Raw genomic sequence first — 27,384 nt, forward strand, 5'->3', positions numbered from 1 at the left:
AATAAGTGTCGAGGCCATGATACTGAATCAGGACCTGGTTGATAGCGCCATCAGTAGCTTCATGGCCTCATATGCCGCAGTCCAACGCACACTCCTCAAGTACCGGGCGACTTCAACAGTAAGACCATGCGTACAGCACTTTCCCAAAGTGCGGCGAATATTCGCTGGGGATACGGACCCCATTAGCGAGACCATATGGTTCATCAACACCCTAGACTGTGTCTGAGGCATGTCTCTCTCAGGATGTCTACATATCTCATGGGCATCTGATATCTCGCCACCGAAGCAATGAAACGCCCAGCACGTCAGCGTCCCTATAACCAAGCACCACGGGTAGTGGAATACACCGTTTACATCCCAATTTCTCAAATTGAGAATCCCTTCACGCATCATCTGCGCCGCATGCCATGCTGCCTGCTCTGCGGCTGTCCCATTTGTGCTGACCCAATTCCTAATCCACTCCTCAGATATAAGGCGATCTTCTGGCATCACTATATGTCCAAAGATAGCCTTAGCCCCGGCAGCAGCTTGCAGGTGGCGGACTTCACAGTTGATTACAATATGTGCGGTATGATACAGTGCCAGAGTAGCAACACTCTCTTGCCTGTAATTGCTCCTGTCTCCCATGCTCTGAAATAGGCACATGGTGTAGGCGTCGTAGTGTGCTTTCCACGTCTCCAGGGCATGGGCCATCCTCCTTCGCCATGGTCTCCATTGCTCCCCGCCGTGGTCTATATCGCTTAGGCATATAGACTTGTTGTCGAAATGCGCAATATCATTACACATGGACATAATGCCATGAAGAACCAGCGTAAGTGATAAACTATCCATTGGCAAGCTTTGAAATTTATCTCCGTCTTGAATGAGGTCTTTGATCATGCTATTGAAGTATGCTGGCTCAATGTGAGATTTCCGGATATGTTTCCAGGCTGTCTCGCTGGGCGCTTCCCACAACTCCTGGGAACATGGAAGCGGGACTTGGATGTTGTGTGTGGACATGTTAGGCATCACAGAGTAGCAGGATACGTTTTGCGTGTCCCACATGAAGACGAAAAGAATTAGTCTGGGAGAAGATGGTTTAGGAAAAGAAGGGAAGAATAAAAAAAGGAAGAAGTCGCGCACTAGAAGAAAAGTAGCTTAGATTAGATACCTTTTATATTGCTCGGCGTAGGCAAAGCCCTTCCAGTCCAGGTCGGGTTGGACTAGATGACTAGGGAGCAGTATTCCCCCGCGAACATGGTATCGGGATACCCTCCGAATGGCCTAAGCTTACACATGAGCAAATGAGAGGTTTCAACAACTGGGTGCATACTCACACCAAACAGAAGGGTATGAATCAACATAGCGTTTTCGCGCTGATACGGGCCAGCTCGATACATGCCATAGCATTCAAGAATAAGAAAAGCCTGTAGCATCGATAGATCGGGCATCGGAACGCTCATCAGTCCGCTAAGGATATACGGCACCAGGGCATCGTATAGATACACGGACAGTTGATGGGTGTCTTTGTTCTTGTATGTCTGACCTAAAATGATTATGGAGAGTAGAAAGACAGGGTCTCCGCCTTCCATGTCAAGAGTCGCCAAATGGACCATCGGATAGGAGGAATTGAAAAAGCGGAAGAATAGACTGATATAGTCTTGCATATTGTCTATCGACAAGAGCGCTGTATTGCCATCGATGATGGTGCCTTCTGGTGTCACTGGACGTATTTCTGATAGAAGCCTGAGAATCTCGTCTCGTTTGGAAACGGAAAGGGCGATCCTGCCACCTGGGAGAGTGACAGCTTGGGCATCCCCATTCTCATCATTCTGGAGGAACACGTCGTGTATAAGGGGCTCGAGACACTGTTGTCGAGTGGTCAGCATCCACAGCACGTTATGCCCACATCGCCATAATGGTCAGCCTAGGGCGGCGGAAGAATATGCTTTCTAGACGTAGGTATATTCTTACCATCGGATCGTGTCGAAATGGGGTGATATTAGTGGTGTTCTGCACAATGCATGCCGACCGACTATCATGTCTTGGGATGGCCGTTTCTGGACCACTAGACAGGACTTCTGTACACTCCCGGCTAATCGGCCTGTCAGGGGTAGGGTGAAGATTCTGTACCTCCTGGTGGTGATTCTGTTCCTCTACTTCAATCTGAGGTAGAGTCTGACCGGTGGCTAGAGGCGAGAGGGCCAAGCCCATTACATCAAAGTGCACGGCATCAAAGGAAGTGTCGTAATACATATTAATTAGTTCATCCATGTTTAAAGAGTCAGTATTCGCAATGGGCGCTGCATGCAGTTGTGGCTGAGAACTCAGGGAATGGCGTCCGGACAGCTGTTGACCCGCAACTGCATTATCACCCGTGCCTCCATCTTGAATCTGGGCGTCGATTTGACAAGAGGAATCAGGTTGTGCCGGTGTCGTGAAGGGCTCGACCTTGTCTGTATCCTGCTCCAGGCCCGAAGGCCGAGGGGAGAGTGGAACCCTAGCCATTTGGGAACCAGATATAGTTTTTCGGCGGGTCTGGAGTATGCCTAGCCCTGCACCACCGGCCAGACCATCCTTGACCGTATGGCGCGCTTTGTGTCTTTCTATAAGAATAATTAAGATACGTCGCTAAATTAGACCGTTAATGCATACCCAGCAGGTCTAATCTCTTGAACGAGGCATGGCATCGACCACAGACCCAGCGGGTCTCTGAGTGGTTCAGCGAGTGTCGTTGGAGGTGAGACAACCGGGTGAAGGTCTTATTACACCCTGCCATGGAACAGCGATAATGCTTCTCTCGTGAGCAAGTAGCTTGTGGTTTCTTCCTGCCCAGAGTCATGCTTGCGTACTAATGCTCCCTTCGCTTGAGGTTTTGCGGTGTGGTTGCGATCAGAGAAAAGAGAACTATGATAAAATCGTCGATTGCAGAAAAATGGATGTTAGATAGTGGAGGTTGAGGTTATGCTTCACAGTTGGCTCTCTGGATGGAAGCAAATCGGCCCGTGCGCACGTCTTTTCTCCATACAAAGGTCAAGATTGGGGCTTGGTCGTTCTGCCTATGTGTTTTGGAACAATCAGATGCGATCTCTGTCATTAACAGAAATTATTACATAGGCAGAGTCTGAGGGACTCAAATGATCCTTCATACCTTGGAGAGGATGTTATCTGTCCCTGTGCCGAAGAAGCAAGATAAGAGCCGAAAGTGGGGATTATCCGGATGCTGTTCTATAGCCGACTGGACTACCGGATAATGCACCTAGTCAATGGGGACAATTATGCAGTTTTCCCCTTCGCACTCCCCACCCTTGCCCCACGCAAGGTTCAGATACCATAACGCTGGTGAACTTATCCCCACCTAACTAGGGTCTTGGTGTAGAGTCCGAATCATAGCCCTGCGTCCTCCAGACACGGTGTAGGAAGATTGGGAAAGCAGAGATATAAGGAGAAGAAGATAACAACACTTGACGTATAGCTTTGAGTAAACATCACTTTAGACAATTATTCGCCGCCTTTCCCAGATAAAATTTCCAAGATGTCAATTGAATACCGAGCTGCAGAGGTAATCGTGGTTGGGACAGGAATAGGTGGTCTCGCAGCCACAAAAACCTATCTTGAACTGTCACCGCAAACAGAAATCGTGCTTCTGGAAAAGGTAAGTCACTAAGATGGTTCTTATTTCCCGCCAAGAATAGGGTCTAATTTACAGGATAGCGACCGACCATCGGAGGCGTCTGGTCCGAAGAAAATTGCTATGAAGGCCTGAAAACGAACAACCTCGGGGGAACATATGAATTCACCGACTTCCCCATGGGCGCCAAATATGGAATCACTGAAAACGGTCATATCCCTGGACATGTTCTGCACCAATATCTGAATGATTTCGCGGACCACTTCGACATCCATCGACGGATCCATTTCGAAATCCAAGTTCTTGAAGTTGAAAAGCTCGATCAAGGCTGGCGCTTATTTACGAAAACCAAGGATGCAGCGCAAAGCGTGATCTACTCATGTCAAAAACTTATTATGTCCACAGGATTGTCGTCGACCGCTAACCCAATCAATATCCGCGGGGTTGGGGAATTCAAGAGACCGATCATAAACCATGTCCAACTGCGTGAGGAGGGAGCGCGTATTGCGCAGGACCTTAATATTAAGTCTGTCACCGTTGTGGGTGCTTCGAAAACAGGGTACGATGTTGTGCATCTGATGGCATCGAATGGCAAAAAGGTGGATTGGGTTATACGCGAGTCCGGAGGGGGCGCAGTTTGGATGGCATCACCATGGGCTAAGTTCGCAGGGGCCAAAACAAAACTAGAGTTTCTAGTCACCACGAGATTTTTCACATGGTTTAGTCCATGCATATTTGGTGACTTTGATGGATTCAGCTGGATCAGAAGGGCATTGCATCAAACTCGCCTGGGCAGATACATCGTGCACAAGTTTTGGGAAGGAATCAGGACAGACATTATTGACCTAAATGGATATCGCAAAGAAGAATGCTTAGAGCATCTTGAACCCCTGGAAAGGTATGGAATCAGTCTATTATCTTCTATAATTATCACTAACGCCTGGAAAGTCTCTTCTGGTCTGCTCGGGTCGGAATCCTCAACTACCCATCCGATATTCACGATTATCTTCGCACCGGCCAGGTCAAGATCATACGGAAGGATATTGACCACTTATCAGGTCCCGGAATCGTCAATTTCGCAGACGGTACCGGTGTTCAAACAGATGCCCTAGTCGCCATCACCGGGTGGAAGCTCGCCCCATCGGTAAAGTATAGACCCGAGGGCCTCGATGCGAGTCTCGGCATCCCAAGCAGCAACCTGAGCGCAGAAGAAGAGAAGCTCTGGAATATACTTGACACCAAAGCAGACCAGGAGATCCTAAGCCGCTTTCCATATCTCCGCAATCCTCCGCGTGGGATTCCCTACAAACAAGACGTCAGCCCCTTCCGCCTATACCGCGGCATTGCGCCACCATCGCTTGCGTCAAAAGGTGATAATTCTATTGCATATATTAAGATGGTCCACAGCACGAGCAACGTCATAATAGCGGAATGCCAGGCGTTGTGGACATTTGCTTATCTGAATGGAAGAATTGCCATCGATAGAGAAGACGTCTATCGTCAAACAGCGCTCTTGAGTCGGTACGGAAAGCATCGTTATCCCTGTGGGTTCTCGGCATGGTATCCGGAATTTGTCTACGATGCGGTACCATATGCAGATATGCTGCTCTCAGATCTGGGACTTAATCACAAACGAAAGTGTACGCTAAGAAAGGAGATTTTTGAGGGTTATACGATTCATGATTATCGGGGAATCAATCAGGAGTGGAAGGAGGCCCAAATGATCAGAACAAAGATAGCTTGAGATCGCCTTGTCGATCCATTAGAATCTAATTTTCTTTCATTTTCTCTCTTCTAGGAATAAATGGCTTTGGCAATCGCTTTTTTGCATATTGATCCCCAAAACTTCTATTTCTCTCGCCTTTCTTGTGCGTTCCACTGCTTTTGGTTCTTCTTTCTCTACGCAATTACTTTTGGGACAAGTGACAAGGTCGTGTTCCTGAAAAGCAAAATTTCATCACTTTCTCTCAATAAATAAATAACCAAGATCATCCCGCAGACAACAGGCTGCGTCGGACTAGAAAGAGGTATCATTCTATCCACTCTTGAGATCATAGGCACCCAATCATGGGTGCAAATCTCTGCTGTACAGATGCTTATCTAAATTACCTCTGAGATCTACTCAGTACCAGACCTCAGGACTGTGTTTGATGTCAATAGGATCCCTCAATATCGCCGTGTCTGGAAAATTGTATAATGCACCCACCACGCTCTAGAATCCCCCTAAGATCTACCCCCGCCTCGCGTGTTATTTATCCCTTTTCCGCGTTTATTTGAATCCACATAAACTATATCCAGGAAATAGGTTGTTCAGATTAATGTTATCACGGCGTGAATCCCAGCGCGTTCTTACACCCATCGAAGCTTACGGAGACTTATATGTCTGCAGACGAAACCGCAAAACTGGTTTTCTTTTGGCGGGATCAGATAGCATAGTCCAGCAGACCTTCAACTGTCAGGTCAATTGGTCATTATTTCGGGTTTGCATTGCATAGCCTAGTCATAATATCATCTCTTATGTAGCCGAGGCACCCCTGGTGCGTTGACCGCATGTATATCGCAAGATCCCCCTTCACAAAGGGTACCTGAATGAGCGAAGTTGGAAATCCGTCAGATCTGCGAATTCCTCATTCACGACATGTTCGCGAACAAGTTGCCCTGTAACTGGTAAGAAAAGAGCTCAATAATGGCGACGGGGAAGAAAAGGTACGAACTTTGGGCATCTAGAGCGTCTTGCTTGTCGCGCTTCTGATTCCAATGCCAATGTAGAATCCCCATGGAAGCCAACAGGATGGCTGTGCATACTAAGAATGCCAACATGGTGAATTTCGCCGTCTTCTCTTATATCAGACTAGGTAATCGCAATTGTTGGGGGAGAAACGAAAGCGTACATAATAGTGGGGTGCCTCGTCTGCACGAAAAGTTTGTGGGCCGCAAATGTTGCCAACCGCATATCCAAGCTGATAGGACGCACCAAACGCGAGCTTTTTGGTACTCCCACCGACGCCAGACGTAATGAAAGCGAGGACAACCAATATGGCATTTGGATCTAAGTATCGAAAGATTAATGAAGTGATCAAATAAGGGTTCAGCTGGTGTAGATATCTGTCAAGACGCACATTGCATTGTGAGGATGTAGCCTCCATAACGAGCTGCATTGGCATTTGCCGGTATGGTTAACATCATGATGACGCCAACGCAACCAAGAACTATTACAAAGATACCACCTATAGTTCTATTGGTACACTTTATAATGACAGTGACCAGAACCGTGCCAAGAGCCGCGCATGCGCCTGGGGCCATACTGAGAAGCGTGGTGGTATTATCGTCGAAGCCGAATCCCGAGATGATGGTTGGCCCTGCACAAGAGGTACAAGAAATTGTCTGTCAGTCAGGAACATCTTCTAGAGGTAATGAACATACCAAATGCTGTCAAGCCACCATTGGGAAGTCCAGTTGAAACCATCAGTAGAAAAATCAGATACAGCCGGGGATCGCAGAGGGCCTCCTTCAGCTGATCCCAGTTGAATGCCCACATCTCAGAGCCTGTCTTGTTAGCTCGGACTCTTTCGAGGGCAATTGCCTTCTCATTGTCGGATAGCCAGCTAGCGTCAACTGGCGATGCGGCAAGAAGGAAAAGAATTATGACACCCGTAACAAATGTGAGGCCGCCATAAAATATGAAAAGACCTTGCCATTTGAATCCAGTGGCATGGTTGATAGCCCAGGCAAAGAAACCTCCAAAAACCTGAGCCCAACCGGAAGTCGAATACCAGATCGCAACTCGGGTTACTTGTTCACTGTGAGTGTACCAGGAGCTAGTGACATAGAGGATAGCGGGCGTTGTGCATACTTCAATGGATCCCAGGAGAAAGCGAACCGCCGCCAACCCACCGAAATTGCGGCAAACAGCGTGCAAGGTGACCACAGTCCCCCAAAGCATGCTCATGACACCGAGGTACTTAGCCATTGGCACGCGCTGCATAAGAAATGCTGCCGGAATTTCGCCAAACAGATAACCGAAGCTATATGCGTAAATGAGATCATGGGTCAGTGACGGAAGAGACTTTCTGATAGCGGGTGCTCTACACACTATACGATAGATCCCAACCAGTCGTACTGGTTTCCAGTGAGGCGTGTGTCCTCTTTAATTCCCATCAATGCAGCGTATGACAAGCTATTCTTGTCCTGCGGTATGGAACATTAGGTACGACGTGGGAGGCGGTCGCAGATCTGTACTAACGAGTAGCTGGAGGGTGTAAAGGCCGAGTACCAGTGGCATTATTCGCATGTCAATCCTGCGAAGTACCTTCTTGGCTGCGGACGACGCAACATCGATTTCAATTCTTTGCTCCGCAAGAATTTTGAGGGCGTTTGACCGTCGAGCATCATCCAGCTTGATCTTGTGGTGAGCCAGGTCTGCAAAACCAATCGGACGATTGTATCCCTAAAGCAGTCAGGAACGTAATACTTGTTGTTTCAGTGTTCATCAAAGGTACTCACAACCCCAACTTCGACGTCTCCCATGCTAACTTCGGCTTTCTTGATGTCCGACATGTTGCGGAAGGAGTACATGGAGATTATCGTTCCACGTCCGACGGACGCTCCTGCACACTGTGATATAAATTCCGTAGTTTCTATTCAAACAAGAGGTGCGACCCGTTGTTTGTAACTGCAGCTAAGAAACAGCGGATATTGCACCGATATGGTGATAAGAGCATCGGATATACCCAGAGAAGTGCCGATACGATGTTTGACGGATGGGTACGTGGAGTATCCGTCGGATGTGGACAATCACGGCTATGTACCATTCGGTTATCAAATGGAGGCAGATGTACAGAATAGAGAGACACTTTTTATAACTCATAGAACCCCTTCAGAGTAATTGATCTCGCTCTGCCAAGTGCAAGCATTATTATATATACCCTCACTGAAGCATAGTACAACCCAGTCTGTCAACAAAGCCTTACCAGAATGGCCGAGCGCGTGGTACCTGTTATCTCTCTCGACGGTAAGTGGGAGAACGCTGCAGAGATTAAGGAATACTAACACCGGAGACTTTCTGGAATAGACTTCGAGAGAAGAAAAGATGAGATTACCCAACAACTGGTGCATGCTGCCGAAACAGCCGGATTCTTGACACTGGTTGACCACGGACTTTCCGTTGAAGAAATCGAGCGGCAATTTGCCATATCAAAGTCCTTTTTTGACTTGCCATCGGAAGTCAAGAGGAAGACTCCTCACAGTAACGTTACTAATAATGGGTGGGAATACAAGGCAAGCGACGCGTTCCTGCAAAGGGGCGATAGTGATATATACTGACTACACAAAGGCCCAGCGGCGCCCCAGCACTGGCTTGTATGACCAGAAGGAATCTCTCTGGCTCCAACATGGGTCTCACTGGCCAAGCGATGAGGATGTCCCAGGATTTCGGGATACTACTACTCACTTCATGGCGAAATGTGCGATAATCTCGGAACACTTATGTACGTGCCGCTTCAACAGTGCAACATGTTAGCCAAGTCTAATCAGTTCGGGTAGTTACCTGCTTTGCGACTGCACTGGGATTTCCATCCGATTACTTCTGTGTCGCAAACGATGTGACCAAGCCTGACTGTCTCACGCAGCTACGGCTGATCCATTATCCACCCACCGTAGATGCTGCTGGTACCTGGCGGGCTGGAAGTCATACCGACATCGGGTGTCTTACCCTACTATTCCAGCGAGATGGTGAAGACGGTTTGGAGATCTGTCCAGGCCGTGAATCGCATACGAGTTTCGCAATGGGTGACGTTTTCAGTCCTCTTCCTGCCAAAACCGGACAGATTGTTGTTAACATCGGTGACATGCTGAGTGAGTCAAGCGTATTGCGTTGGATCATTGGCGGGGTACGCGTTCTAACATAAAATGCCTCTACAGTGGCGTGGTCGGACGACCGCCTGAAATCAACCTTCCACCGAGTGCGAGCGATGGATGTAGGAGAATCGCCGTCACGTTACTCAATTGCATATTTTAATCAGGGAAGGCGTGATTATATTATGCAAGGCCCGCAAAAGAAATAGTAAGTTCAGACATCCTTATGTTGGGGTAGCTCGCTAATCCTGGACGTTTCTCAGCCCCCCGAAGAGTGTAGGGGAGTGGTTCAAGGAGTCAGTCGAGCGAAACTTTGCTTACCAGCAGAGTGTAACTGCAAACTGATAATTGTATGGCATCCGTGGCAGTTACTGCATTACGATGTTTTTCTAATAGCAGACGAGGCTCCTCTTGCCCACTCTACACTTCCCCACGTATATCAGAATGATCAAATGAAACGTTATACATCAGATTGTAAGCCCAGCGCATGGAATGGACTCCTAGGAAAATAAAGGAATATCCTTATAGTTGCTTTGGACGATGATGGCCTGGTCCGAGAGATACTCAGTGCATGCCTTCAAGGATGGCTTGATATCAAATTATTCCGAAATTCTTCGTCTACCTTGTCATTGTTTTGAGGGGCCTATGGGCAGTCTAGCATATAGATTGTCGCAAGTTCACAAAACGTCTATTCCTGCTTATTCTATTCCATCTTTATCTTTTCTGCTTCCTTGTTCAGTCTTACTATTCATAAGTACTTTTATTAATAATAAGCTAATTTCATTTATTTACTAATGTATATATCTTATTTACTTCTCTTTTTCTCAACATTTGAATTATGAAATTCGACTTCTGACCAATGTCCTTCCTTTTTACTTCATGTTGTTGAGTACTCAAAGGCGTCCAGAGCGTAGGCTTTCCTTATTCATGGTCCCATTTTCATCTGTCAAAGATTGTTAACAAACTTCACCCTTATTTGTTAGGCTAGCTATTCACAGAAAGCGTACGCTGAATTCTTTGGTTGACTTTTGCCACACAAGTTTGCATGAAGTCCAATAGTCTTTCCGCCTGTGCAGAATCTTCAGTTCCAATGGATAGGACGTTGCTGTTAAAGGCATTAGAACCGACAATGGAAGACTGGGGTCAGAAAAAAATCATAACTGACCTGACATGATTATGTCTGTCCTGTACATGGAACACTGGTAGCGATCCTGGAGGTTTACTCCGTTCACGATAGGCATTGAAAAAAGCCACAGTGGCATCAGCTGTTTCTTTTCTAGCAGTTTCAATTATTGTCAGGTCAGCTTTGCATACTGATGGGCTCTTCATTTAACATCTCCGTGACTTACACCTCCCACTTGACACTTCCGATGTAGACCGGCAAATGCTCAGAATCCCTACTCACATTGTCAGCGCAGAGTATTTGGGTGTAATATATTTAGTAAGAGGAAAGGTAGAATATGCTTACAACAATGGAGAGTCGTCTGGGAGATTTCTGAAGAGTCCTAGGGCAGAAACAGGCTGTAGTGCATTTTAGAATCTGATAAAATACCGAGTTCATTCGACTTACACCCCAGACCTCCTCAGCATCCGATCCATAATAGTGGCTAATGACCCTCTGTCGCACAGGCTTTCTCCGATCAAACCAGAATGGTACACTTAGGTAGATAACACCCGCGACAGGGGGGAAAAGTGGGTCTTTCGATACTCGCTTTGGATCCCCTATTTCTCCAGTCAGTAATGAATGATGGTGAGTGTTGTCAAGGAATTCATCACCTGCGGCGTAGAGGTTCATGGCGATATGTGCCCCACCGGACGAGTGACCCAAAAGGATGACCTTGTCCGGTGATCCTCTGCCGTACTTTTGCTTTGCAATATTTTCAAAGATCCATTCCCGAGCAAGCTGCATATCATCGGCCCCTCCAGGGTAGACAACGTGCGGGACGAGTCGATGGTTTGCGAGAACCGTGACGAATCCACGCTGCGCAAAGTAGAATCCCACATTCGCCCAGCACTTGTGTCGGTGAGTAAGCATTTGGATGGGTGTTTCAATTGTAGCATGCAAGTACCTTTTCACTCCATCCTTTGTCTCCAGAGAAAAAGCCCCCTCCGTGAACGAAGAGTACAACAGGATGTCCTCCCGGCTTTTCCTCGGCAGGAAAATAAACATCCAATCGGTTACGCTCGGCCGGTCCGTACTGCTCGTCCTTCACTATTCCGACATTGTCCGGTGCTTTGGGATATAAAGGTTCATACAGCTTTCTCCAGCCCTGTACCTCGTCAGCTTGAAGTTGAGGTTATCGTTATATCAGGCATGAAATCGTACTTCTTCATCTCCAAGATCGAACTTGGTGGTATCTTGTGCTATCTTGGCGAAAACTTTCTCCATGATTTCTGTCTTTGAACCTGGGACGTGGTTCTCATCAAGGCAGAACTAATATCTCTGAAATAGTAAGGCAGAAGGTGTATGCTGCAGGGGCAATATCCGTGCCCCACATACTGCTGCCGGCCCTTAGCCGAGATAAAGTATGACCCTTTTCCGGACTGGAGTAACCGTGATCAATGCACGGACATTCAATCAATCCAATAAGACCATCATTTTTCAGAGCTAATTAATTTCAGCTCTCAACTTCGTAGCGACAAAAAAGTTGGTCACCTAGATATACGAACATGTTGACCAGGTGAGTCAGAAGCTTTTGGATTCCGTGAACAGCTGCTAATACCCTCTAGAGCTGAAGTTAGCCAGCACAGGTCAAAAGACCGATGTTTGGTTATCATAAAAGGAAATGTTTACGACCTGAGCTCGTACTTGGACTCCCATCCTGGCGGGTCAAGCATCATCCTGAAGTATGCTGGGCGGGATGCAACAGAAGCATTCGAGCCCATCCACCCAAATAACGTGATTGAGAACCATCTATCGCAAGAGTATGAGGAATACTCTGATTCGACATTCATTTACTGCGCGACTGTACTGAGATGTGAATAGAGCCCATCTCGGCCCCGTTGCAGATTCTGATATGAATACCACACCCGCCTCGGCACAAATGAAGATGTCTTCCTCGGAAAGTAGTCTTCAGAAGAGCATCCCTTCACTCTTGAGATCCGTTGTCAACATTCACGACTTTGAACTTTCTGCCTCCCAAATATTACCTGCGCGCTCGTTTGCCTGTGAGTACCACCAGAGGAAGACAAAATGCTGTCTCCGTGGCTAATCAATGCATTTGGAGCGACGTGCAGTTTTCAAATCTGGCGCTGAAGATGAAGAAACTGTTCAATGGAACCAGAATAGCTGGAAACGTATCCGCTTTTGTCCACGAGTTTTAAGACCCATCCGGGCCATCGACTTAACGACATCCATTCTTGGAACGAAATACTCAGCGCCATTCTTCATCTGCCCTGCAGGAGGTGGTAAGCTTGCGCATCCGAGTGGAGACCTGGCTTTGACCAAAGCTGCTGGGAAACATGGCATTCTTCACTGGGTACCGAACAACACCGGTTGTTCGCAGGAACAGTTGGCAGATGCGCGTGCGGACACGCAGACATTGTACTGGCAGGTATATGCTCTGGAGGACCTTTCCGTGACGGAGAAGGAAATAAAACAAGCTATTTCGTTGGGTTACCGGGGGTTTGCTTTAACTGTTGATGCCAATCGAGTTGGCAAGCGAGAACGTGATGTGCGTTTAATCATCAGGGTATGCATATTATTCTCTCGCGGTTCTATTTCAAGGATTAACAATCTTTTTCCACAGGAACAGGAGCTTTCTGAGAATCACGAGTGTGAAGACAATGCGTTTGCCAGTGGTCCTACAGTTTCGCGGTCGTGCGTTCCCACCAAGTCCGGATATGATTGATGAGAAAATGACCTGACGAGATATAGCCACCTCTTCCCCGACTTTGACTGGATGTCCGCAGTTTCGTGGTTACGAAAGATAACGGATCTGCCAATTGCGATAAAGGGCATTCAATCCTGGGAAGATGCTGCACTATGCATGAAGTACGGAGTACACCCGTGGCTGTCGAATCACGGAGGACGACAGCTCGAGGGGGCTCCCTCTGCTGTGGATACCCTTCTTGCCATCCATGCACACTGCCCCGAAGTCCTTCGCCGTTGTGAAGTTATTGTCGATGGGGGTATCAGTCGCGGTTCTGATATTGTGAAAGCTCTTGCTTTAGGCGCAAAAGGCGTCGGACTGGGGCGAGCATTTCTTTACGCCTTGGCACTTGGCGAGCCAGGCGTCGACAAGGCAATCAGAATTCTGAAAAATGAAGTTGAGACGACCATGGCTTTGCTGGGAGTTGTCAGTGTTGACTCGCTGAATCCTTCTTATGTAAGTTGAGACAAATAAGAGTATTCTGTGTTCAAACTGCCATCATTCACTAACACAAAGACTTTGACTGGCAGATCAGCGCATTTAGCGATCAGGATAGGCTTCCCCGTGGCCGCTCTAATCTCTAGTGTGCATTTATCAGGCTACAGGCATCGCGTTTTCATCGGTGGGCAGAGTTCAGTTAGAGAGGACCACTTTAAGGCCCAAAAGCTTTGCTAGACATTCTTCAGACAAAAGTCTGTCTATTCGCCTAGTATTTCGAAACATAGTCTATGAGATCCCTCATTCTATAGCAGAAATTGATTGCAGTTAGAGGAAACCTGTCATCTGGTGTATTAGAAGCATATTCGATTCGTAAGCATAGTGAACACAGAACCCCAGACGCCCAGACTTAGAAATTATCTTTGAGCGGAGAGAATCAGTTCAACATCAAAGCACTATCTTTGTACCTGAAGCAGTATATTAGGTGGGAAGACCTGATTTCAGGATAAGTACGGGTTTGGGAAATCGTATCCTATTATGCGGCTGTTGTCTTCGTGCGGCTCCTATCCGTACTAGTCCCGATAATTTCTACTCCGTTCTTCACTATAACAATGACATTCTTGAACTCCAAGGCGGAAGCATTCTGTCCGTGGACATCCGGGCGCGTAGCCGAACAGCGACGGAAAACGTACCATTGCAATTAATTTCTACTCCGGTTCCGAATGAACAACCGATACGATGCCCGGAAAACCAGCTTTATGGGCTGATAGAAAGCAAACTGGCGACTGAATCTTCCGTATATGATATCAGGTATCGTGGCCCTCTGATAGCATTGCTTGATCACTTTATTTTGGCTCATGACAGCGACGTTCTCGACTTCCCACCTGCTTCAACAGTCGGAAGCTTCAATATAGCACCAATTTGTCCTGGAAAATACACAAACATGACCGGCCAAGCAATTGACTCTCCCCCCAGCCTCCCTGTGCCAAACCAACAAGTGCATGCACCGGGCGTCCACTTGCTACACCCCCTGTCACGCCTCGGCACTGGTCCTGGTATGATCATACTGACTTCAGGGAGAGACCTCGGAGGTGTGCGTCTAGACGATGGAGTCCCCTCACCGTTCCTCAAATGGGCTGAAGAAGGCTACGCGGTGGCGGCAGTATGCTTAGGTGCCTTGGAGGGTGAACAAGATGGCATATCCTCTGCCCTCGAAGCGTTGTCCAGTTGCGACAACTGCCAGCCCAAGGGGAAAGTTGGACTTATCGGTGAGTACAGTACTCTTACGTACTTGACCACTGCAGCTAACATCTCTGTTCCAGCATACGACCCCGATGCATGGCTGAAGGTCGCTGCATCAGCGCACGCTCACCAGGAGGTTGTCGGAGTGGTGGTATATGGGAATGTGGATTCGCCGATCCCCAAACCAGTCTTCCCAATGCTTCAGCACTTGGCCGGAGCGTCCGCGACAGCAAAATTGGTATCCAACACCGAGAATTGCCAGGCGTATGGATACGCAGCTGTCAGTACATATCAGTTTGCCATCCCTTTCCAGCCGGCGTTCGACTACACCGCCGAGTCTGTATCACACACACGGAACCTAAGCTTCCTGAAACCTCTAATGGGAGCTCCATATTTCGATTTGGAGGCTATCTGGGAAGAACATACGTATCATGAGTTTGAGACGCGCTCTGTACCTCATACGATGGCAACCATGGTGCAAGAGCCGTATGTGAATCATATTCCCACAGTAAGATCTAAAGTGCCGAATACTTATTAACATTAAACTGAGCTGAACGACTTGCAGTTAACGGGAGGAATTGGAAGGAATCGCCTTTCATACTTCTACCAGAACCACTTTGTTTTCAATAACCCCGAAGACGCGGAACTTGAGCTCATCAGTCGGACGGTGGGTATTGATCGTGTCATTGATGAATTTATATACAAGTTCACGCACAACACCCAGATTGACTGGCTGTAAGGACTTATTCCATCTTATCATTATTTCGCGACCCAACTGCTTGCTCTACCCGAACTAATCTGTTGCAGGCTTCCTGGTATCCCACCCACCGGTCGCAAATTAGAAATACCATTTACCGCAGTTGTCAACATAAGGGGTGACCGGCTGTACCACGAGCACATCGCGTGGGATCAACTCACTGCTCTGATTCAGTTAGGACTTATGCCAGAATATCTTCCTTGGACACACCCCGCGCCTACGGGTGTGCATATGGGCACCAAGACGAAGCTTGAGTATCGAGTACCAGGAGCTGGGCGAGACACAGCCAAGAAGATGAGAGATAGGCATTCTGTGGAATCAAATAGAATGTTTGGGCACTCAATTCGGGAAGTGGACTCGGTTCAACCGACGCTGTCCCCCAAACTTGCTTGACGGAAGTGTTCTGACCGCAAAAGGGAACGGGAAAGGGGCGGACAACGGGCGGGAAATACCCGGCCGCCCGGCTAAGGGATGGTATGGGTCGTATCTTTCACCACCCGGTACCTTCATTGACAACTCTTTTTTTTTAATATTTTTTTTCCCTCCCAGAGAAATGAACCGGAAAAGAATAGAGTAATTGATGTAGTGGGTGTCCTTCTCATAGGGCACACCATACCTGCCGATTGTCCTCGTAATCAGGTCACGAGATCTTTAATTCCTCCACTATGAGGGCTGAAGCACCGCATACAAGCAAAAGAGCATACATAAAGCACAAATAAGACTCGGGGACGTCATTTTCGCCTTCGAATTTTCGCTATCTAACCGTTTATTGCATCTCAGACTTATCACAGCAACGCCCAGCCTCTAGTGCGGGGTAGGATCTGTGCTCAGAATGATTGGAAAAAGACAAATAAACATTGGAGAGCTTAGACCCAGTTCCGAGTATCTTCCCTGGAGGCCTCCCACTTCCCTGGTCAAAATTCCCTACCTTTTCACAACTGGCAAACCCTACAATACGTTTTCCCGGTCATGCCACGTCCGAAAGTGCGCCCGGAAGATCGACGACGGTCCAGCCACGCTTGTCAGACCTGCAAGACCCTGAAAATCCGGTGCGACTCACAACGTCCATGTTCCTCATGTATGCGACGGGGACAAGCTCATACATGTGCTTATTCTGGGATGGACCGTCGCAAACGGAGGACGGGTGATGCCGTACAGAATACACACAGCCGGGTCACTGACAGGCAGGATAGCTTTTTACAGAGCAATAGGGTTACCGCCGCTGAGAATGAGAATACACCATTCGAGTTTGACACTCTAGTATCCGTGATGGTCACACCCGAGTCACGGAGTGATGATACTCGCCCCCCTGAAACCTCTTTGCGTGAGCGGTTATCTTCTGCACCGGAACAGTCAACAAAAGGTGTGGAACTATCCATGTGCCAGATACAGAATCTCGAGAACCTAAACTATGCTTTCTTGTAGTTGATGTGGGCGAAACTTCCGCTATGTCGTTCTTACATTTCCTCCGGAAAACTATTAAGGCCTATGTGGGTTCGGTGCCTTTTACGGATGCTGAGCGACACCACATTATAATTGATACAGATTTTTGTTCTGCAACCGAGGACGATCAAAATATTGAGCCCAAAAGAATTCACTCATACATAGAATATTATTACGAGGCAGTAAGTACCTAGGATGAAGCCTGCTACTATCGTCTCTAAAAATGTACACAGACAAGCGGAATTCTGGATCTTTTCACAGCCCGGGAGGTCGAGGCCTTACTTGAAGCACACACCTCTTCGGGGCAGCCCACATCCATTGCACCTGTGAGGCGGGAGGATGTCGCAGCCATAGGCGTCGCCCTAGCTATTGGTGCCCAAGTCAGAGGATCAGATAGAGACTCCCAGATAGCGAACCAGTACTTCCGTCGTGCACGCCAGGCAGCGTTCAACGACATGCTGATGGGCCAGAACATCGGGACTGTACGGCTTTTCTTGCTAATGGCATTTTACATGCTGGGCGCCTGCAATCGAAATGCCGCTTCAATGTTTCTTGGGGTAGCTGCACGAGCAGCCATAATCCTAGAGCTTCATAGCATTGAGGGTTACGATAGTACGCTCTCCAAAGAAGATTATGAAAGTAGGTGAGTTATAGCAATTGGTTGCTAGTGCCAACGATGAAAACTGACAAAGCCTGGCAGACGAAGAATCTGGCACAGCATGCGTAATCTTGATATTCTCAGCAGCTTTGTTTTGTCCAGGCCAAGAAGCCTCCCCCTAGTGCAGAGTATGTCAGATACCGATGAGTTGAATCCTCACTCAGCATTCTATGCCATTGGCAATGGATGCACTTTGCTCATTAATATCGTCGACACTCTCAGCAATGGCGGACTTCTCGACGTCCCCACAGCCGAGGGCCTGCTTTCCCAACTCCGGAAATGGAGTTCTAGCCTGCCCGCCTCTCTCCGCCAGTTCCGGAGTGTTTCCCACAGCCCACCATATCTGGAACCTGCAGCTCGGCAGCGACTTGTTGGAAGCATTCACGTTTCCTGCCTATACTACTTTGCGGTGATCCTCGTAACCCGTCCGTACCTGATCGCGTATCTCGTATCTCGTCTTCGTGGGAAAGCACCAGACCATTTGATCAGTGACCCGGATGAGGCCTCTGATGTCGCTATTAAGAACAATAAAGTATCCAAACTGGCCCAGGTGTGCGTAAGTTCTTCCTTATACATGATAGATATGTGTCGACGGGCAAAGTCGGCGGGGCTTGTTTTTCGAAACTTTTGTCTCCTCAAGTATGCCCCCTTTTACCTCCTCGCTTTGTTCAAACTCCTTCCTTCCAAACCTATCTTGAAAAGACTTGATAATAATGTCTACCCATAGAGCTTGGATTTTTGGCGCCGGCCTTATCCTAGGCTTCTCTATGTTTGCTGGAGAGCCTCGCCGTGACATTGAGAGTCTCTTCAACAGCACCTTACATCTTCTCGATGATATTGGCCGAACTAGCCCACAGGCCCAGCTTTACCATCAAATCCTGACCAGCTTCAATGATGCAGTGACAAAGTTCCGCAACCGCGTCGCGGGAGAGGTTTACCGCACGGTACAGGACTACATGGACCAGATCCTCATGATAGATCCGACCGTTGACGGAGGTTCGACTGCGCATGCTAGGGATAGAGAAGATTCGTACACTGTCTGGAACGATGATTGGTTGGCTGGTGCAATCCGGAGTGCTGAGACAGGCGGGGTTGCATTAGATCCAGTTTTGAACGGGACACAGGGTGCGCAGATGTTCCATGACCCTGGTGATTGGGGTGATATAGATGGTATGGAACTCGAGGAGTCCCTGTTAATGGACATTGATCCATTCGATCAGTTCTTTTTTACGGTCGAATGAGTTTCCTGTTGCCTGCTATTTGTTGTTCTTAAAGCATTTAATCACCCAATCAACATTGTATGTCGAGCAGTGCTTAGCATGCGTCAACTGACGGCCAAGACCACTGTGGCCCCTGCCTCTATGATTAACATCCACCCGCCCTTCTCTGCATTTCTGGCATCAGCGTTCCAAGGTCTAGGCTTGGGACCCATGCTGCACTAGACGGTAAGAGAATGTGAGATGAGGGCTTTGAATACCCTGATCGGTCCGGTTCGTCCGATTGGTAAGGAGACATCATTTCCCTCCATATGTGGCTTCGATTCTCAGCAGCTATTAGCGGACGTTTTCCGCGCTGATTGCTCTTCTCATGTTACCTCCGCTGCAGATCCGGAAATACGTGGTATCTTTGTATAGTACCAAAGTCCAATAAACCATTTCATCCAAAGTGAGTAAGTAGCACGGCTAGTATATTTAGCCAGCAAATAAATGACTCATACATTGGCTTTGTAAAAAAGTTTCAAACGTGGAGCAACGTCCGGCTATGTTCCGGATCTGTTCCGGCTATCTTCCTCATCTCGGTTAGTTACTTAGTATGTAAATGCCCTCTAGTCACGCAAGAACGTTTTTTGAACTCAACAAATTGAAACTCACATATTCCCAGGAAAAGCCCCATGATGCTAGTTATGTCGCTTCCTCTATTAGCACTTGTTATTCCATTGATTGCAAGTGCCAGAAAAGTGGAACATCGAGGAATAACTCCAAACCCCTCAGTTACTGTACACAATGGCACCTACTATGGACTTCACAACCCAGTCTATGATCAAGACTTCTTTCTTGGCATGCCTTATGCACAGCAACCTATTGGCGAACTTCGCTTGCAGACCCCACGGCCAATGAACACCTCCTGGCCGGTACCAAGAAATGCGACGGAATACTCACCCGCTTGTGTCGGGTTTAATCAGACCAAGGGTGCTTCCGAAGCCTGCCTTACACTGAATGTCGTCCGCCCAGCAAGCATCGATCCTCCTAGCAGTCTGCCCGTTGCTGGTCAGTAATCATCCTGGATCTAATCATAAGGGCTAGAACTGACCTTGCACTCGGGCGCAGTCTGGATTCATGGCGGCGGATACACTTCCGGCTCTTCATCAGAGAAACAGTATAATCTTTCCTTCATTGTTGACCAGTCAGTTCAAATGGGAAAGCCCATTGTCGCAGTCAGTCTAAATTATCGTCTTCATTGCTGGGGTTTCATGTGGAGCAATGAGATGAAGGAAGCCGGAGTAGGGAACCTGGGACTTAGAGACCAACGCTTAGCTCTACATTGGATACAAGAGAGTACGTATATATTTGTGCTGAACCTATAGTACGGATCTGACCATGACTTAGACATTGCTGCTTTTGGTGGCAACCCTGCCCAGGTTACGATCTGGGGTGAAAGTGCCGGCGCTAATAGTGTTGGAACGCATCTGGTTGCTTATGGAGGGCGCGATGATGGTATATTCCGTGCAGCAATCAGTGAAAGTGGTGCCCCGAATGTTTATCAACGTTATCCGACGCCTGATGATTGGCAGCCCTATTATGATGGCATTGTGAATGCATCAGGCTACAGTTCAGCAACGGATACTTTGGCTTGTCTCCGAACGATCCCAACTGACACATTGCATAGTATCTTCGACAACACGTCTATTGTACCCGTACACTCTATATCAGGTCTCAGCGGAGCAAAATTCATTCCTGTCATAGATGACGATTTCATTGAAGGAAGTGGCACGATTCAGCTTCAGGAGGGCAAATTTGTCAAAGTTCCATACCTGATTGGAGCTAACGCCGACGAAGGGACAGCATTTGCTGTACCGGGAGTCAACACGGATGCCGAGTTTCGAGAGCTAGTCAAAGGCTGGGGCCTTGACAACGCTACTACTGATATTTTGGAGGCCCTATACCCAAACATTCCTCAGATTGGGATCCCGGCCATAATGGTTGGAGAGCCACCGTCCGGATATGGAAGGCAATACAAGCGTGTGGCCGCATTTCAGGGTGATGTAAACATCCATGGCGCGCGTAGGTTGGCTAGCCAGACCTGGTCATCCCGCAATATCTCGGTGTATAGCTACAGGTTTGACGCTGTCAGTCCTGGGAATGGCCCTGCTGCTGGATCCTATGTCGGAGCCACTCATGGTACAGAAATTCCCTACGTCTTTCATAACGGTGATGGCGTGTGGTATGACTCCAACAAGACGCCCATGGAAAGCATACCGAATAGTTATTCACACTTGAGCACAATCATGTCAAGAATGTGGGTCAGTTTTGTGACAACATTGGACCCAAATTATTCTGGAGGTAAGGGCCCACAACCTATTTTTATGATTAGTACCCAATTTCAACCAAGAGCTGAATTAACTGTTTTCTTAGAGGATGTCCACTGGCCGAGATACAATATCGATCATCCGGAAATAATTTTCTTTGACAATACTGTCTCGAATCTCTCATATGTTAGGTCGGACGTTTACCGCGCGGAGGGCATCAAGTACATCGGTGATCACCTTGCAAGTAGTTTCGGGGAATAGTGAAGATCAAGTATCTTCGAAGTCTAATATTAGAGTGCATATACCTATATAAGCGGTGTGTGTGATACGTAAAGCACATACGACCATAGGGTGTGGAAAACAGGGCTTCCCGTCCGCTCAGCCGTACTTAAGCCACACGCCGGGAGGTTAGTAGTTGGGTGGGTGACCACCAGCGAATCCCTTCTGTTGTATGTTTTTTCAACTATTTTTCAACTACCAAAATAGAAGTCTTGAAGAAGCATCTCGAGGTCTCTCGTCCTCGAGGATAGAGAACATATTGAACAGTATTTTCCTGAGTCATTGACATTAAATGGAAGGCAATTCATGAACCGAATCAGTCAAGCTACATTTACTACGCAGGGAAACCAACTTTGCTAGCTTGACAGAAGTTATGCGGGACGGTCAATCTTGTTAGTTCAATCTCGGGCTTTTTTGGTGGTACAGGTGTAAACGGGTAGATCACCTAGCATGCAGTAACTGGCATGTTACGTAAATCTCGACTGGCGGCGAGTAATTCCGGCATTCCAGTGGGCGCTGTCACCTCCTTTGTCACACCTACAGCGCTGGCAGGTGGTCTTCGGAGACATGACAGAAAATGGGAGCCCAGTAAAGGGTCTGGAGGTGTTGCTAAAGCTGTGGTGATGTTGCCATTGGGTTCCGCGGAAAGGGGATCTTGCCGCATGGTATGGTTCTACGTGTAAGATGGTCCGTTTTTCGGCAATTGACTACAATTACAGGTCCCTGGTTCTATTCGCCAGGAGGTAGAGTATATACACAAACCTCTAGTGGCTACGTGTCGTAGAAAAAGAATTGAGACGGATCTTTTGGGGGTGCCATTGAGCTTTCTGAAAATCCAGGAGTGTATTAGCTGCCAAGGCGGGAGACTGGCAGTCTTTGACACTAAACATAATTGGTATTGAGTTGAAGACAGAGTCCAGATGCAAATGACTCCAAAAAGGAGTAGGACCGCTCCGTTCTCACCATTCTCACCGCGTCGCATATAGCGCAATGATCAGAGACTCAGGAGGAGCAATATTCTGGCAGGGTATACTGACAGCGCGCTGCAGATCTCCCCCTTGAGTGGGAGCTGCGTCAATGAGACAATATTCATTTATGCAAGGCTGCCGCGGCTGGACTTACCCCGCTCACCATATCCATACGGCTACATGCTCACCCCGGCTGATCTTCGAGGGGAATAGCAGGGGGTTGGGGATGGGGGTGATGAAGATCTACGACTGCTAGTGGATAGATGGTGCGTTCATCCTTTACAACACCACGTACAAATCTAGATAAATGTCGGCTTGTATTCTAATTGCTATTTCAACCCATTTCAGCTGTTAGAAACCTGTCTGCTACCGTGAAAGCCTCTTTGACAATGCCTGTATATGCTCCAACTTGAACCGACTTTGATGCGATTGTCGTAGGGGCCGGGTTTGGAGGTATCTACATGTGCAAGAAGCTCACAGACCAAGGCCTATCTGTCAAGGTCATTGAAGCTGCACCTGATATGGGAGGGACATGGTATTGGAATCGTTATCCTGGTGCATTGTCCGAGTAAGTACTCACCACGATACAAAGGAGTATGCTCATGGAACAGCCAGCACACGATCTTATTTCTACCGATACTCGTGGGACCTTGAGGATCTCCGCGAATATCCTTGGAAACGAGAGTTTCTGAAGCAGCCCGAGATATTGGCTTACTTGAGGCATGTTGTCGACAGGCATGATCTACGAAAATATATGCAATCTAAAACGCAAGTGCAAAGAGCTATTTATGATGACGTTGATAACTTGTTGACTGTTTCGCTATCAGCCGGCCCTCGGTTAACAGCCCGATATATTGTGACGGCTGTGGGACTGCTATCTAAAATCAATTACCCTGGTATCCCCGGGCTCAAGACATTTGAAGGCGAGATGTATCACACTGGGAATCGGCCCGCCTCCTATGATTTCACAGGAAAGCGCGTCGGAGTAATTGGAAACGGATCCACAGGTGTTCAGTTGGTCACTGCATTGGCCGATCAAAATGTCAAGCAACTACTCTCCTTTCAGCGTCACCCACAGTATGTCGTTCCAGCAGGTGATGCGGAGGTCCCTGCCGCCACTCGAGCAAAACTGGATGGGTGCTAGGAGCAGGTATGGGGCGAGGTAAGGAACAGCGTCCTTGGCTTTGGCTTCGAAGAAAGCTCCAAGCCCACATTCAGTGTTAGCGAGGAAGAGCGCGAAAGAATCTTTGAAGATGCCTGGGCGAAAGGTAATGGGTTCTATTTTATGTTTGGCACGTTCTGCGACATATATTTTTAGATGAGGAAGCAAACAAGGCTGCTGCGGAGTTCATCTGCCGAAAGATTCGTCAAATGGTGAAGGATCCTGTCAAGTCTGAAAAGCTCATGCCCTTTTATTGGTATGCCAGGCGCCCACTGTGTTATACAGGCTACTATGAATAGTTCAATCGTCCGAATGTGGATGTCGTCAATATTGGGACCAACCCTATCACCCGATTATTAAACAAAGGAATACGGACAGCCGACGGATCAGAATACGAGCTGGATATCCTCATTATCGCAACAGGCTTTGACGCGGTAGATGGAAATTACAAGCGGATGCATATCCAAGGTGTCCTGGGAAAGACTCTTAAGGATCGGTGGAAGCAGGAGCCCAGCTCTTTCCTAGGAACCTGCATACCTGGATTCCCGATTCTCTTCACCGTTCTCGGCCCAAACGGTCCGTTTACCAATATACCGCGCTTGTTTGAGATTCAGGTGGAGTTCATCTCCGACATGATCTCCCACGCGAGAAAGGTGGCGGCAGCTAAATCAGCAGTAAATGGTTCATGTGTGGAGGTTGACACCACAGAATTACAAGCATGGATGCGACAATGCGATGAGGCAAGCGCCAACAGCCTGTTTCGGAAAACGCCCTCCTGGATCTTTGGGGCGAATGTAGCTGGGAAAAGGCCTTCCGTGTTGTTTTACTTTGGGGGGCTAGCGACGTACAGGTAGATATTGGAGAAGATTGTGCAACAGAATCACAAGGGCTTTAGCCTTGTCTAGAATGTGGGTCACCTCATAAAGTGCTGAATTTATAGGTCAGAAATCAAAATAGATGGTATGCGGTCGCCTTAATAGTTCAAATAACCTGCCTGGGGACTCTTAAATCTGCTTCTCATCCCGCCTTCCATTCCCGCGCGAGGAATCCATTACCAAAGTACTAGAAAACATTATTCGTCTCGTATATATACCCATAAATACATAGAACAGATAAATAATTCACGCCTCCCCTCCGCCAAGCAATACGGAAGATGGGATGGTGAAAATGCACCAGGAAATTACTCCATGCCGTTTGCTTCACGTCTATAGTCCTTCTTGCTTCCGGCTTTGCCCTTACACTTATAAGCATGGCAGACGTCGAGCATTGCTCAGTATATGTTGAGACACTGCCATGGGGTGTGACGACGTATGGGTCAAGGAAAGCTAGAACGAACCAACAAACTGCATATGACCTTTAAAAATGTGGTAATACTCAAAGAAAGAATTTGAATACCCGAAAATGGCAATATACAGATATGCGTGAGAAATGTTGCATGAGCACACCGTCTCCCTAGCAAGACACAAGAGCGTGATGTAAGGAATAGATTACACCTGTCACACAGACAATCTAAATTATCATGATATGTTCACCAGTGAGAATGATGCGGTCGGCCTTTTAGAGCTGTTCACAGGAAAGGCAGTTGTTATGTATCATCATGGCAGCCATATCCGCCAAGAATGGCTTCGTTAAGAAGGTCATATTGAAATTGGCGCCAGACGCAGATCTGTCCGACGATCAAATGCTAGTAGTGATAGTTAAGTCTCTTCTGTTATATATGGTCAAGTGACTATGAAGAGTAGCCGGGCTATACTGCTGGGGCATATACACACAGCGGGTTCGGAGGAATCCTGGTGCCAAATAAGCTTATACACATAACTAAATGAGATATTATTTATGTAAGAAGTCCTACCAATATTCCCTAATACTCTCAACATCCTGATGTTCTCTGGAACACCTTGAACATTTATATTGAGCATCAAACTCCCTCTTAATCTGATACATGTCTACTGAGCGCCTCAGTATCTTCTGCACATCATGCATACATATTATGGGTTTTGCAAACGCAAATCAACTTTATCAAAACCTAATGCAGGAAAATGGTATTCATTTACGTTCTCGTAGCATTCCTTTATCGTGCTTGCAATGGTGTAAATCAAGCAAACATATCTAGCACCATGGGACACAACAGGAAACCATTTAGCCGCGTAGTAACCTAATCAGTCTTGGCTCTTACTTGGCCTAAGCTAATATTGCTTTGAGAATTAAGTCTAAGGACACGTAGGCTTGTACCAAAGCAAACTTGATACATACAGTTTATGACATTTGCAGGTCAGCAGTGGTTATCTACCCATAAACTCGAGGGGTCCGTATCGAACCAAAGCTGCGCACGCGCCCAGGCTTACTCCGCTTCAAATCCCCCCACCCCTTTCAACTCCGTTGGCGATCAAGATGAACTATCAAAGGCCCCCTTTCGAGCCCTTGCAGTACGTCCCCGCACGAGACAGAGAGACTATGCTTGATCTTCCAATTCGGGGGGTTGATGTCGTCGCCCATGACCCGCTTGAAAATGGCGGCAATCATTGGTGCTTTTATCTCAATGTTACGGATACTACTTCGGTGCAAATTGACATGACTCCGTCCTACAATATCCCTGGTGTCACAAACCCCAAAGGCAGCAAGGGCTTTTTGATCATTAGCTATCTAGAGCATGCTGTTCCGATATCGACCACGGCACAGAAAGTCGTGCGAATTGAAGCTCGCCCTGGCTGCGAAGCGCGAGATTTCATCAACTTAATACTGAGCCAGAAGCGTCATCAATATGAGTTTAACTTTGCAGGAGAAGGCTGCAGGTTTTGGACCACCCAGCAAATTGACCTCTTTGAAAGATCTGGTTTCCTCATCAACCCTTCCCAGGTTGGAGCCGCGAGGGACGCTACTTTGACCAAGTGGCCCACTGAAGTCGGGTACCCTCTTGTGGTTGGCACCTACTATCCCTGACTGTCATCTATCCATGCGCATACCTTGTGGATGTATTCCTCTGCGGGTTGTGCAGAATGCTCTCTGTATTACGCTCTGTTGAATTCATGTTTGGTTTTTTGTGTTTCAAACCAAAAAAAAAGACCTAGAGAAAAAATAAAAAACATACAACAGAAGGGATTCGCTGGTGGTCACCCACCCAACTACTAACCTCCCGGCGTGTGGCTTAAGTACGGCTGAGCGGACGGGAAGCCCTGTTTTCCACACCCTGTGGTCGTATGTACTAGTCCTTTATTGATAGAAGAATATAATGAGCACTTGTTGATTGAATACTATGTACTGCCGAGTTCCAGTCCCAGATCTTGTCCCAAAGGTCGAGCAGGTAGGGTCGGAGCGCCTAGGGTCCATGGTGTTTACAAAATTAACAACATCAAAAGGCAATAGTTGAAGGCGGTGGAGGTGCCTAATTGTCACGCAGTTATTCATTGCACGTTTGCTGATTGATCCTGAATGGCTTGAGCCAGAAAAAGCTGAGGCGCTATGATCATGTTGTGTCCGGTTTAACCGATGATATATTTCGATGTGGTTACTTATTAGTCTCATATGGGCCATTGCCCAACATTAGCCGTCAATAATAACAACTTATGAAGCGGCATT

At 47.6% G+C, this 27,384-nt stretch overlaps 11 protein-coding genes across 11 annotated transcripts; 8 read left to right on the forward strand and 3 right to left on the reverse strand.

Moving 5' to 3' along the window:
- Positions 1–27: 27 nt before the first annotated feature.
- On the reverse strand, positions 28–2,821 carry BO83DRAFT_397877 (uncharacterized protein; the record flags this gene model as incomplete). The annotated part of the gene is made up of 5 exons (XM_025533211.1): positions 28–1,063; positions 1,151–1,263; positions 1,317–1,847; positions 1,954–2,585; positions 2,635–2,821. The coding sequence occupies 5 exons, from the start codon at positions 2,819–2,821 to the stop codon at positions 28–30; spliced, it is 2,499 nt and encodes an 832-aa protein (XP_025389247.1).
- Positions 2,822–3,514: 693 nt separating this feature from the next.
- BO83DRAFT_310173 (FAD/NAD(P)-binding domain-containing protein) lies at positions 3,515–5,354 on the forward strand (the record flags this gene model as incomplete). Its single annotated transcript, XM_025527424.1, has 3 exons — positions 3,515–3,634; positions 3,694–4,508; positions 4,559–5,354. The coding sequence occupies 3 exons, from the start codon at positions 3,515–3,517 to the stop codon at positions 5,352–5,354; spliced, it is 1,731 nt and encodes a 576-aa protein (XP_025389248.1).
- Positions 5,355–6,182: 828 nt separating this feature from the next.
- Positions 6,183–8,167, reverse strand: BO83DRAFT_426000 (MFS general substrate transporter; the record flags this gene model as incomplete). The annotated part of the gene is made up of 8 exons (XM_025535244.1): positions 6,183–6,268; positions 6,325–6,445; positions 6,502–6,659; positions 6,730–6,969; positions 7,034–7,635; positions 7,704–7,798; positions 7,854–8,057; positions 8,114–8,167. The coding sequence occupies 8 exons, from the start codon at positions 8,165–8,167 to the stop codon at positions 6,183–6,185; spliced, it is 1,560 nt and encodes a 519-aa protein (XP_025389249.1).
- A 417-nt stretch (positions 8,168–8,584) lies between these two features.
- BO83DRAFT_397880 (isopenicillin N synthase family dioxygenase) lies at positions 8,585–9,808 on the forward strand (the record flags this gene model as incomplete). The annotated part of the gene is made up of 6 exons (XM_025533212.1): positions 8,585–8,621; positions 8,682–8,887; positions 8,943–9,096; positions 9,152–9,463; positions 9,530–9,671; positions 9,727–9,808. The coding sequence occupies 6 exons, from the start codon at positions 8,585–8,587 to the stop codon at positions 9,806–9,808; spliced, it is 933 nt and encodes a 310-aa protein (XP_025389250.1).
- Positions 9,809–10,447: 639 nt separating this feature from the next.
- Positions 10,448–12,141, reverse strand: BO83DRAFT_463372 (alpha/beta hydrolase; the record flags this gene model as incomplete). The annotated part of the gene is made up of 8 exons (XM_025537342.1): positions 11,790–12,141; positions 11,533–11,733; positions 11,240–11,477; positions 11,034–11,185; positions 10,932–10,984; positions 10,813–10,860; positions 10,629–10,739; positions 10,448–10,568 (listed from the first exon to the last, which is right to left on the reverse strand). The coding sequence occupies exons 1-8, from the start codon at positions 11,850–11,852 to the stop codon at positions 10,448–10,450; spliced, it is 987 nt and encodes a 328-aa protein (XP_025389251.1). The 5' UTR covers positions 11,853–12,141.
- Positions 12,134–13,879, forward strand: BO83DRAFT_397882 (FMN-dependent alpha-hydroxy acid dehydrogenase; the record flags this gene model as incomplete). The annotated part of the gene is made up of 7 exons (XM_025533213.1): positions 12,134–12,144; positions 12,194–12,388; positions 12,450–12,631; positions 12,701–13,155; positions 13,213–13,283; positions 13,341–13,791; positions 13,871–13,879. 7 exons carry the CDS (start codon positions 12,134–12,136, stop codon positions 13,877–13,879), a joined length of 1,374 nt encoding a protein of 457 aa, XP_025389252.1.
- Positions 13,880–14,636: 757 nt separating this feature from the next.
- On the forward strand, positions 14,637–16,176 carry BO83DRAFT_463384 (LEA domain protein). Its single transcript, XM_025537343.1, has 4 exons — positions 14,637–15,041; positions 15,096–15,523; positions 15,626–15,750; positions 15,823–16,176. Exons 1-4 carry the CDS (start codon positions 14,717–14,719, stop codon positions 16,163–16,165), a joined length of 1,221 nt encoding a protein of 406 aa, XP_025389253.1. The 5' UTR covers positions 14,637–14,716; the 3' UTR covers positions 16,166–16,176.
- A 534-nt stretch (positions 16,177–16,710) lies between these two features.
- Positions 16,711–19,114, forward strand: BO83DRAFT_463388 (uncharacterized protein; the record flags this gene model as incomplete). The annotated part of the gene is made up of 6 exons (XM_025537344.1): positions 16,711–17,135; positions 17,198–17,397; positions 17,449–17,858; positions 17,916–18,429; positions 18,455–18,539; positions 18,633–19,114. The coding sequence occupies exons 1-6, from the start codon at positions 16,742–16,744 to the stop codon at positions 19,112–19,114; spliced, it is 2,085 nt and encodes a 694-aa protein (XP_025389254.1). The 5' UTR covers positions 16,711–16,741.
- A 662-nt stretch (positions 19,115–19,776) lies between these two features.
- Positions 19,777–21,660, forward strand: BO83DRAFT_397885 (carboxylesterase; the record flags this gene model as incomplete). The annotated part of the gene is made up of 4 exons (XM_025533214.1): positions 19,777–20,140; positions 20,201–20,428; positions 20,480–21,433; positions 21,506–21,660. 4 exons carry the CDS (start codon positions 19,777–19,779, stop codon positions 21,658–21,660), a joined length of 1,701 nt encoding a protein of 566 aa, XP_025389255.1.
- A 1,447-nt stretch (positions 21,661–23,107) lies between these two features.
- On the forward strand, positions 23,108–24,662 carry BO83DRAFT_416336 (flavin-containing monooxygenase; the record flags this gene model as incomplete). The annotated part of the gene is made up of 5 exons (XM_025534691.1): positions 23,108–23,214; positions 23,262–23,751; positions 23,791–23,914; positions 23,965–24,020; positions 24,108–24,662. 5 exons carry the CDS (start codon positions 23,108–23,110, stop codon positions 24,660–24,662), a joined length of 1,332 nt encoding a protein of 443 aa, XP_025389256.1.
- Positions 24,663–26,199: 1,537 nt separating this feature from the next.
- BO83DRAFT_463407 (uncharacterized protein) lies at positions 26,200–26,748 on the forward strand (the record flags this gene model as incomplete). Its single annotated transcript, XM_025537345.1, has 1 exon — positions 26,200–26,748. The coding sequence occupies one exon, from the start codon at positions 26,200–26,202 to the stop codon at positions 26,746–26,748; it is 549 nt and encodes a 182-aa protein (XP_025389257.1).
- Positions 26,749–27,384: the final 636 nt, after the last annotated feature.

This window comes from Aspergillus eucalypticola (assembly GCF_003184535.1).
Source record: "Aspergillus eucalypticola CBS 122712 chromosome Unknown BO83scaffold_9, whole genome shotgun sequence".
Taxonomy (NCBI): domain Eukaryota; kingdom Fungi; phylum Ascomycota; class Eurotiomycetes; order Eurotiales; family Aspergillaceae; genus Aspergillus; species Aspergillus eucalypticola.

Excerpts from the sequence above, each read along its gene's own strand:
- BO83DRAFT_463384 (XM_025537343.1), top strand. The coding sequence starts at position 14,717 with ATGACCGGCCAAGCAATTGACTCTCCCCCCAGCCTCCCTGTGCCAAAC. Across the intron at positions 15,042-15,095 it reads GGGGAAAGTTGGACTTATCG|CATACGACCCCGATGCATGG; the intron begins GTGAGTACAGTA and ends TCTCTGTTCCAG. Across the intron at positions 15,524-15,625 it reads ATGTGAATCATATTCCCACA|AACCACTTTGTTTTCAATAA; the intron begins GTAAGATCTAAA and ends TACTTCTACCAG.